At 51.9% G+C, this 11060-nt stretch overlaps 1 protein-coding gene across 1 annotated transcript in view; it reads left to right on the top strand.

Annotated features, from left to right (window-relative positions):
- The window catches only part of AP3D1 (adaptor related protein complex 3 delta 1 subunit), a 32301-nt gene that overhangs the window by 2153 nt on the left and 19088 nt on the right, over nucleotides 1-11060 (top strand). Inside the window, exons 5-12 of the mRNA XM_015564666.1 lie at nucleotides 506-586; nucleotides 3032-3139; nucleotides 4805-4934; nucleotides 6217-6356; nucleotides 6529-6602; nucleotides 8512-8561; nucleotides 10139-10188; nucleotides 10995-11043. Of these exons, the coding sequence (XP_015420152.1) occupies nucleotides 506-586; nucleotides 3032-3139; nucleotides 4805-4934; nucleotides 6217-6356; nucleotides 6529-6602; nucleotides 8512-8561; nucleotides 10139-10188; nucleotides 10995-11043 (682 nt within the window). The remainder of the gene's footprint in view (nucleotides 1-505; nucleotides 587-3031; nucleotides 3140-4804; nucleotides 4935-6216; nucleotides 6357-6528; nucleotides 6603-8511; nucleotides 8562-10138; nucleotides 10189-10994; nucleotides 11044-11060) is intronic.

Genomic DNA, 11060 nt, shown 5'->3' with positions numbered 1-11060 from the left:
GCATTCCTGAGGGCCTATGGACAGAGGTTGGACTGTGAAAAAACAAAATAAAAAAATAGTTACCTGTTTCAGTCAAACTAGCCATTCAAACATCACACTTCCAGTTTTTGTCAAATTAATGCTATTTATATAATATTTCCCTTTCAGTTTTAAGTAAAATTATGGGTTTATAGGATTGGCTAAGAAAACCAGTGCTTAGGATGACTTACTGCATGAGATCATAAAAGCAATTCCTGGCTGACAAGTGAAAAGGTAGCATTAGTAACAGGACTCCATGGTTTGGCGAACCTTAAAAGAGCATCGTATTTTAAAGACCATATACTCCCTCTGGAGTTTTAAAGACTCCCAGCTTGGTTTTTGAATGGCTTCCCTGTGCCCACCCACCTGTGACCCCCAGGCCAAGGGCTGCTTGGCGCCAAGATCAGGCGAAGGGCTGGGAGCCTCCAGGAATACTGCATGGTCCCCTTATCTCACCTCTGATGCCTTCTTTTGTTCAATTCAACAGCGCATTGGCTACCTTGCTGCTTCCCAGTGCTTTCATGAGGGGACCGATGTCATCATGCTGACTACAAACCAGATTCGCAAGGTAGGCTGCCCTTCCCATAGGCCCATGGTCTTCTCGGCTCTGTGGCTAGGTTCCTTTGTGTCCCTACATGAATGTCTGTTCTCCAACACTGGTTTTTCTTTTTTTCTTTTTTCTTTAAAATATATTTTATTGATTTTTTACAGAGAGGAAGGGAGAGGGATAGAGAGTTAGAAACATCGATGAGAGAGAAACATCGACCAGCTGCCTCCTGCACACCTCCTGCTGGGGATGTGCCCGCAACCAAGGTACATGCCCTTGACCGGAATCGAATTGGGACCCTTTGGTCCGCAGGCTGACGCTCTATCCACCGAGCCAAACCAGCCAGGGCCAACACTGGTTTTTCTGTCACGTACGTCAGATTAGAAAGCACTAAGGTCAGTGAGATCTCACTGTCACAGTTCTCTTATCGAGCAGAGTCTTCTGCCCTTAGTCACGTCATTCCCAAGATAACACCCACACATGGCAGAGCAGGTCTGCCTTTTTGCCTGGGCGAGGGGGAGAGGTGGAAGCTTGCTGGACTGCCTCTTGTTTTTATTTCTTGGCGTTGGAGGGCTCCTTTCATGGTCACTCTTCTCTCCAGTCCCGTCCCTCTTGCAGGAGTGCCTGTTGAGGTTGCATGCCCTTCCCATATGCTGGTTTCCCACTAGTCATACTATGTTTATGTTTCAGTTGCGTGTAAGTTTGTTTTGAAATGAGCTTTGAAGGCCACTGAGTAAAAAATGTCCTCCTTGGCCCCAGTACTTTGAACATCTTTTGTTTCCTGTGGTCAGAGGGGGTGTCACCCTGTCCTGGCCCCAGACCACACATTGGAGGCAGTAGCCCCAGGCTCTCAGTGACTCTGGTCCAAGCCTGAGAATGTCCTCACCCATGAGCTCTGGTCATCCCACATGGTGACCTAAGAATGGGCTCTTGGGTGGATACTTTGAGCAGGCAGGTTGGCTGTGCTGGCACTAGCTAGGTACTGGTGCTGGCATGGATAAGGTGTGTGTCTGAGAACTTAACTGCTACACTCGCAGTTCTTGAGGGCTTGGGGGATAGGGAGGATGCGTGGCTGTGGGCCAGTTTGTGCAGCAGTGCTGGGTATCAGATGCCATGGGGTGGTGAGGGGGGAGCTTAACTGGTAGTGGCCTTGGAGAGGAGGAGGGGAAGGACTGAGGAAGCATTCTGGGTGTAGGGTGTTGGGACAGTAAATGGGAGGGGTGCAGGAGGGTGGAGGGGCTCTGGGGACCCAATACCAGCCCACCTGCTGAGGCCCAGTTTTGGTTTTCCTGCTGGCCCTCTCTGCAAATCCTTACCACCTTGATTTAGACAGAGATTTGTCACTGATTCACATTAAGATGTGTTAGAGATATGTCACCTAGATCCGCTCTGTTGGGGAGATGGCCCAAGCCTGAGAATGTCCTCATAATAAAGCAGATGATATAGTAACATCTGGGCTGGTGATTTTAATCGCCACCACTGCCCCCTCTGCCTGTTTTCGTCTCAGCCTCACTCACAGGGTCCTCTCTTTAAGCAGCCACAGCCCTGTCTGCCACTGCCATTCCTCTCCATTCATATCCCCAATGTTGGCCGTCCCTGTACTGCCGTTTTAAATGAACCTGAGACAGACTTGCCCACCGGTGCCCTCTTCACAATCCTCCATTTTTGAGAAGCCCTGTGGCATTTCCCCATAGTGTCCACCCTCTGCTTGGCCCTTTGTGAATCACTCAGAGATGGAAAATCCGCCAGCCAGGGACCGAGTTCTGTACAGTGAGTTCTTATGTGTTTTTATCTCGTCAGCCTTGGCTGGAGTGGATTTTAAAAGCCAGTAATTTTTATACTACTAGCATAGTCTAGAAGCTCAACTCTTAAAATGCATCAGTATTGTTTTTTACCACGTATAAACTGTTTTGAGAGGTTCCTTAGAAAATGTCTCCACAAAAACAAATCTGTGATATAAAAGAAAACTTTCCTAATGTTGACATGAGGCACTTCCGCGGTTGGTCTTAGAACTAGAGATTGAGGGCAGCAGGTGAGTGACATTGTGGGGCATGGGGTTAGGCATGTGCTCTTCCTTGTGGCTGGTTTTCCTGTTCACCTCGAGGATGAGGCATAGGTCTAACCTTCTGCTTTGGGGAGGGGCCCAGAGGAATGGTCCCTGGATTTTGAAGGGGAGACACCCCAATGGAGGTAGAGGGGCTCCCAGTGGGGGCGTGGGACTGGCTGGCCACACCATCTCTTCTGCCCTGGGTTCACAGGCAGGGAGCTCAGCCCTAGTCGCATCCTGGGACATGGGGCTGTGCCAGGAGTGAGGTGCAATTCTCCTCTTATACCTGTCCCAGGTCTTCTCTCAATGACAGCGAGGAACTGGCTGCTCCTTGTTACTCCTTGGGATGGTGGGGGACAGCGGGTCCTGGGTGATGTATGATTGGCGCCTGCACCTAACCCTTCTTCCTTTCTTTCCAGGACCTGAGCAGCCCCAGCCAATACGACACTGGGGTTGCACTGACTGGACTGTCCTGTTTTGTTACCCCAGATCTTGCCAGAGACTTGGCCAATGACATCATGACACTGGTGAGTTTGTGAGTGTGCAATTTGAAATGCATGGATGCCTGGAAAATCGAGGCTGATTCGTCACTCTAAGAACACTCAGGCATGTGGAAATAGGTCTGGATCCCTGGGATAAGAGGGGGAAACTGAGTCACTGTCTTCGTCGCCATCATCTGGTGGCCACTATCATTCACAAATTCTTACTTCACCCCTTTGAAATAGTTCTGCTTGGGGAAGGGGTGTGTGTCGCTGGCAGGTGAGGTCTAGCTGAGGGTGTTCTCCCTCGAGATCAGGTGTGTGACCTGACAGTTACTCTCTTATTGAGGTATAGGTGATGGTATCGGTTGTCTCAACAAGCAGTGAGGTCAGGGTTATCTTCTTCTCCACCCCTAATGCCATTTGTTTCTGTCTGTTTATAGTTTGACTTCTCACGGTTTATTTGATCTGAAAGGCATAACCCCAACCAGTTCTGATCTTTGAGGTGTCTGGAAGTTCATTCTAAATATGGATGGCCTCCTAGAAATCATGGCCCTCAGAGACACTAACTGTGCACTAGGTCTCCAACTGTGTGTATGTGTGCGTGTGCGCACTTCTTTTGATCATGTTAATGCCACATGGAGGGTAATTCTGGCCTTATACATTCAGCCTGTTTGCTGTGCTTGCTGGTGGGCAGGTCTCAGCTCATGACCTCAAGGACTGTCAGTGCAGTCAGCTTCTAGATCAGGGGCCAGCACACCATAGCCATCTGTTGTAAATCCCTGTATCTGTACATGGCCCTGCCATTCACTTACTCGGTATCTATAGTGGGTTCAGAGCTCAGAGGCAGAACCAAGTAGTTGGATAGAGACCTTATGGCCCACCAAGCCAAAAATATTGACTGTTTGGTGCTTTTGGAAAGTGTGCTGACTCAGACTAGGTGACAGCAGCATGATCCCACAGAGGGGTGTTAGTGAGTTGCTTATGGTGCACGTTGGTGCCAGGTCATGGGGGGTCTGGGACAACTTTCTTGGGGGGGCTGCCAGGGGCCTTGACAGGTGACGAGTGTGCCCACCTGGGGCCAAGAGGCCTTCATGGCTGCAACACAGTCCTAGAAGGACAGAGCTCCAGGGCTATGGAATGTGGGGGCACAGAGCAGACTGAGGCCCAGCTGAAGGGAATCTGGAACGTCCCTCAGCATCCTGGTCTAGGCACAGGTCTTGGCAGCCTAGATAACCTGAGGCCAACATTGATGGGCAGGCTCTCTTTCCAGTGTGAACTTCTTTTCACCCTCTCTGCCCCATCTCCCCACCGAGTCCATGGAGGAGGGTCTCGGCCTCTGGAGGGCAAGCCTAGGGTCATGGACACAGGGAGAACAGGTTTTCGTCCCACTCTGCACACTATTGTGTGATACCTGGGCTTGAAGGTTGGGAGCTAGAGAGAAGGTTTTCCTTTGGGAAATGGAGGTAAGATACGGGCAGGCATAGGACGTGAGCAGGGCAGTGTAAGAGGTGAACATGCAGGTGTGGGAAGGTGAGACATGAGTAAGGAGGTGTGGGAGGTGAGCACAAAGGTGTGCACAATAGGTGAGCAGGGCAGGTGTGGGGAGGTAAGTCATGGATAGGAGGTGTGGCAGGTGAGCAGCGCAGGTGTACAGGGCAGGTGCACAGGATGTAGTGCCGAGAGAAGCCTGATGGCCCTCTGCTCCCACAGATGTCACACACCAAGCCGTACATCCGGAAGAAGGCTGTGCTGATCATGTACAAGGTGTTCCTGAAGTACCCTGAGTCTCTGCGCCCTGCCTTCCCCCGCTTGAAAGAGAAGCTGGAGGACCCTGACCCTGGTTTGTTGATTTGAGATAAGATGAGGATTGTACTGGGTTGTGGCATTTTTCTAGTATCTATGACACGCGTGTCAGAGGTGACATGCAAACTCATTTTTTTGGTTGATTTTTCTTTGTTAAATGGCATTTAAATATATAAAATAAATATCAAAAATATAAATCTTTGTTTTACTATGGTTGCAAATATCAAAAAATTTCTGTATGTGGCACGGCACCAGAGTTAATGTAGGGTTTTTCAAAATGCTGACACGCCGAGCTCAAAAGGTTCGCCATCACTGTCCTAGACACTCACAGACACCAACACCCTGGGCAGGGGCCTGTCTGTCTGTCTGCATATTAATAGTCATGCGCTTATTTCAATACCTCGACTCCCATCCTACAGCAGGGGGCTATTCCAGCCCTCATTCCTCCCATTTCTTTCTCCTTTCTTCCGTGTCTGGGCTGAGCAGGTTCAAACTAGCTTCTCTAAATCCACTGTGGGTTCCGATGTGTCTCGGGGAGTCTGCTGTGCATCACAGAGAATGAATAGGTGCAGAAAGTTCTGGCTGGAGAAGTAGCAGCTAAGGCAGCAGACATGGTGGGCTAGGGGCGAGAGTGGTTGCCGTCAGGTGGAGGGAAGTACAGTCACTTCGTGTGGTGTGCATCTTGTTCTGGGGGTTACTTTGATCCTACAGGGACCGACCTCACAACCTTGGTTCCTCTCCTCTGGGGAGCAATGGTGGTCAGAGCCCCAAGAGATTGGGGTTTTGAGCATTTAAAACATCACAAAGGTGATGGCTGCAGTGCCAGGCTTAAGCGGGAACCCTGCACACAGAATGGCCAGCCTGCCTAGTCCCCATCCCTTAGTGATGAGGACCTCTGTTATGTAAAGTGCCAAGGTCCAAGAAGGCCTCAACGTATTGTTTGCCGGTTCTGAAGAAATAACCCGGAGGACTGGCTGAGAAAGACAGGAGTTTATTAGAACTTGTGTATGCACCAGGGTAGCCAACTGGTGAAGTCTCCACAGCACAAGCTTCTGCAGCACAGGGTTGTATAGAGCACAGGAAACAAAGCAAACAGGACATGCGGGGTAGACATGCTTATGCACAAGCTCTTAGATAAAAATATCAGCTATTTACAACCCGGGTCACATTTGAGAGCAGTTTCTGTTTGGCCCTTCCCGATTGCGGGGCTGGCCAGTACAGATGGCCTTCGTTACATTCCCACACGTTGGGAGGGGGAGCTGGATCTTGGGAAGGGGCCATCTGCTCCTCACATATGCTCAACCCCTCTGATCTCACAGGGGTCCAGTCGGCGGCAGTCAATGTCATCTGTGAGCTGGCCAGACGCAACCCCAAAAACTACCTTTCCCTGGCCCCGCTATTCTTCAAGCTGATGACCTCCTCGACAAACAATTGGGTCCTCATTAAAATCATCAAACTTGTAAGTATCCCCAACTTTCCTTCTTCTCATGTGTGGAAAGGCCTTGAGGGTGTCCTGGGAGCTCTCAGTGCTGAGAGGGGGCGCGGGTTGGGGTTGGTCAGCATGGTTGTGTGGAGTCCTTAATGTGCCTATCCTGCTCTTGCTGCCTGTGACCTGGACTCTCATCCCCTAGTTTGGTGCTCTGACCCCCTTGGAGCCGAGGTTGGGCAAGAAGCTGATCGAGCCTCTCACCAACCTGATCCACAGGTGAGCCCAGGGGGCCTGTCCCCGGTACCACACGCACACACGCACACACACACACACACACACACACACACACCTGTCCTTGGCCCACCTGCTGTGGGCAAGCCTGTGCTCCTTGGGAGGCTGTCGGTATGCGGGAGGGGTGAACCCAAGGAAAGTCTGGGGATGGAAAAGCAAACACACACATTGTGACTTTGCTGCAGACGAAAAACTCGGTACCTGCTGGCCCTCCTGGGTCCAGGCTGGGCTGGCTTTCCCTCATTCCGTTTTTAAAACAGCACAAAGGAAAATGAAGAAAGGTACTCACTCAGCCTCTTGGTCATAGTGGACTTCGGCAATCATGGCGGAGGCCTTAAATGATCATGTTGTTATTAGTTCGTCTGTTGTTAGATTGTGCTCTAAGAGCTGCCATGCCACTTAAGATGCCTGCAGTTGAATCGTGGGGGCCAAATGGCAGGTGGCTCAGTAGATCTGCTGCCAGGGTCCCCCAGTGAGGCAGATGTGGGCAGCGGGAGGAACTGGAGCCATGAGGTCACTTTCTCTGGGAAGTGATAGTAGTGAGGGCTCCAAGGGGTTTGGGTTTGAGCTGTGCCCACAGGTGATGCATGGGCTCAATGCCAGGCAGAAGCAGGGTCTCTGCACACTGAGTGGTCAGCCTGCTGAAGATCCCTGCCTCCTCCCCCACCCTCGTATTGATGAGAAGCCCTCTGATCTTACAGGGATCCAGTCGGTGGTAGGGTCCCCATGCTCTTTGTTTGGGGGTTGTTTTTTGTCTCCCAGTTGGCTGCCTGTTTGGGTTTGTGTCTGTGTATTAGGTAGATCTGCGTTGACTCCCAATCTCTAGTGTAGGACATTGTCAGATTCTGTTTCTGATTGGCCCTGAGTACCCTGTTTGGGCTATCAGCAATCCATAGCTTGTGGCTCCCTCTACCGGGGCTGGATGCCTTTCCCCACGTTCATCAGAGCCACATGCTCCTCCCCATGAGGTCCAGGCCTCAAGACATCCTCTGGGCTTCAGGCTACTGGTACATAAACCAATCAGATGTTCCAAGATAATTAGGTACAACGGGTGTCTGGGTTTGGGCTTTGGGGGTTTTATATAAATAACCAATCATGGAGTTTACCTCATAGCTGTGGTTTTCAGAGATTATTGCGCAAGGAGCCATTAGTCGTGTGCCTGGGGATGTGGACTGGCTCTGAGTGTCCCTGCTCCTGGAACATGTGGCCTCCATGCTCTGAGGTTTGGGTGATTAGGCTGGAGAGCATCACTTGTGAGAATATCAGCTGAGTAGATGCACTTGGTGCCCACCTTAGTTGTAGGTCTGGGCTGTGCTCACATTTCCCTAGGTGCCCTGGGCGGGTGTTAGGGCCACGGGTTTCTATGATCTGCCTGTCTGTGTGGGGCCATGTCTGACTGCCCCTCGGGCTTCTCCATCAGAGTAGAACCAGGCAGTGGTGTTCTGACTGGTAGAATTGTCTTTGTGCTGCCAGAGCAAGTGGGGAATTTGACTTTCCCTCATGGATGTTGCACAGGTGGAAGGGTAAGGGAATAGGCTCCTGTGGAGGGAGTGCTGCAGGTTGTCTGTGGTGAGTGGATGAGATGCTCTTGTCCTTCAGAGCATCTGATGACTGAGATGAGAGAGCAGACTCTGGGCCTCACAGACCAGGCAGAGATACCAGATGCCAGTTGCCTGGACAAGAGCCAGAACTGCCACCCTAGCCCACCTTGGAACAGGGAAAGGCAGGGGATTGGGCCAAAGGGCGGAGCCATATCCGATGTGACTTTCCGACTTGAGTTGTCATGGACCACTGCTGACATGACCATATTTTTTCAGACGCAGTGCACTGGGGTCCTCTTGTGTCTCACAGAATAGCTCATCACTGTTCTCACGCCTCTTTGTTCCTTCTCCAGCACATCCGCCATGTCCCTTCTCTACGAATGTGTGAACACCGTCATCGCAGGTAAGAACCACAGTTACCTGGTTCTGAAACAGATGGCTGTCCTTAGTGGGAGGCCCTACCCCACTACCACCTCATGGGGTCTCACGTGGGGATGAGAGTGCCCATCCTGGTGATGGGGCCTGGGATGGGCTGGTCCCCGATGGCCGTCCCCAGCCCCTGCCAGTGTATACAAGGTCACCTGGAGTTGCAGATTCCCAACCCCCTCCACCCGATTCCCACCTGCTCTCAGTGCTATATGTTTACTCCATCTCTGAACCACTCCCAGCCCCACGGGAAGTGTCACAGCCAGAGTCTACTGCCTTCACTGGCCTCCAGTGTCCAATCCTGCTATTTTTGTCCCAGCCATTACAGTCGCACTCTGTAGGCACTTAGGTGTAGGAATCCACAACACAGACTTTGTGCAATGCAATCATGGCTGCTCCTCAGAAGGTCTTCTGAGAAGCCATTTGTCAGGGTCAGGACTTGGCCCAGGGCCACACAGAACGCTGCTAGTGGGTGTCCACACCATTGAGAACTTACAGTCTCTCTCCCCCGTGTATCTGTTGGAACTCAAGTTGTTACTCCCGGGCCGGCTGACTATCTCCTGGTTCAATGTCTGAACCGTGTGTCGCTGTAACGGGGCATCTTACAGATGGGCAGTGAGAGCTGAAGGCTCGGGGGACTCAGCTTTGCACTGCCTGCCTGTCTCTGCCCGTCCCTGCCCAAAGCTGTTGAGAAGCAGTCTGGTGGTCTTTCATCCTGGACCCATGGGCAACCTTCAATTCAGTGATTCACAGGAAGCTGGCCCAGGGTCTGTGCTCCGTGCCTGTAGCTGTGTGGCCTGAGCCATGAGTATCCCTAAGGGTTGATGACAGTCCTGGAGAGAAAGGGGTGGCATGCAGTACAGGCTAGTGCCAAGAGATGGTGACCACAGATCCAGAGAGTAGTCTCCTGCATTGGGGAAGTCGATGGGGTGGGCTGGGGCATGGCAGGATCAGAGATGGCCCTGGAGATAGGTGGAGCTATTGGGCTTACCAGGAGGGCAGTGGCCTTGATCGGGTTGTCCAGGGGCCACGGGTCTCATGTGATTGTGCTGAGCACCAGGCATGACCGTGTGGCCTGAGCTCTATGGAACTGCCCTGGACAGAGATGCCTGTACTCTTAGGGCTTTGATTTTCTCTTGACCACAGAGACCCAGCACCCAGGGTTCTCACTGAGGCTAGTCACACAAGCGCCTCTGCCCAGAATGTGCGAGGTCCAGACTCCAGGATGAGTGCAGGCGCTCCACATAAACCGTGGGTTTGTGAAGTTTAGGGACAGGGAGTGCTCCCCCCGCCCCCACCCCACCATCAGTTCAGTTCCTGGACTCTGTTTCTGAGGACCAGCCTTGCAAGCCTGCCTTCCCAGGGAGAGTGGTCAGGCTGCTGTGTTAATCCTTTCCTGTACAAACATCAGCTGGGCCAGGCAGTTCCCAATGTGATGGTATTTCCCACTCAGTATGACCACTGTGTGTTTGGGTCCCTCCCCTCAAACACACACTGGACATGTTGAGTGGACGTCAGCCTGCCAGGCTCTTAACTGAAGGTTGTCTGTTTCAGTTCTCATCTCCCTGTCCTCCGGCATGCCTAATCACAGTGCCAGCATCCAGGTATGTCCCGGGCCAGACACATGCCACAGGGTCCTGAGGCTCTGCCATCGTCTGGGCCTCTTCTCCCTTCAGTGTCCCTGCCCTGGAAGCCTCCTGCTCCTGTGATCTGACAGATGCTGGTCCACCCTCGTATGTCCCCATCATTCATTCCTGGTGCCCTGCACCCTGGACTGTGCCTAGGAGGGAGCAAGCCAGTGGCCATACCTGCTCAACTGCCCTGGTACAGCTCTGAGTTCTTTAGCAGCTCCTGGCTCTCCTTGTAGACACCCGAACCTGTGCCTATGTCTTGTCCTCTGTTCTCAGGTCTCCCCCATCCTGAATCTCTATCCTCTTTGTGACCCCTGTAAATGCTGTGTTCACCCTGGAGCACAGAGTCCCATGGGCTCCTTGAGTGGCCTGGGGACCATTGCGATGGTCACTCCATTGTTTTGGGGGTTCAAGTTTATTTTTATTACACAAGTAACATGTAAGTAGGTCCCTGGATTTCATCCTTGCCCCAGAAAGCATTGCTCTGCTGTCTTGTGTCCTCACACATGTGAGCACTGTGGAAAGTGCCAGGGTGTCCATGCATGTTTCTGTGGGTGCTCTCACTGCCCATCTGTAAGATGCATCTACATTGGGTATCTACTGTCTCTCTGTCCTCAGTGGTGCTTACAAACAGCCCTCCTGAGCTTAAGGGTGCTCCGTAGTATGGAGGCCATGATGTGCAGAGGCCCCTGGGTTCATAAGGGTGTGGGGCAGGCTGGAGTTCACTGCATTCATCATTGCTTCAAGAGATGTAACCAGTGTCATCTCCCCGTTTGCAGCTCTGTGTTCAGAAGTTAAGGATATTAATAGAAGACTCCGACCAAAACTGTAAGTCGCTCCCCTTT

This window comes from Myotis davidii, unplaced genomic scaffold (genome assembly GCF_000327345.1).
Source record: "Myotis davidii unplaced genomic scaffold, ASM32734v1 scaffold198, whole genome shotgun sequence".
Lineage (NCBI taxonomy): Eukaryota > Metazoa > Chordata > Mammalia > Chiroptera > Vespertilionidae > Myotis > Myotis davidii.
This window is presented reverse-complemented; position numbering and strand designations above follow the sequence as displayed.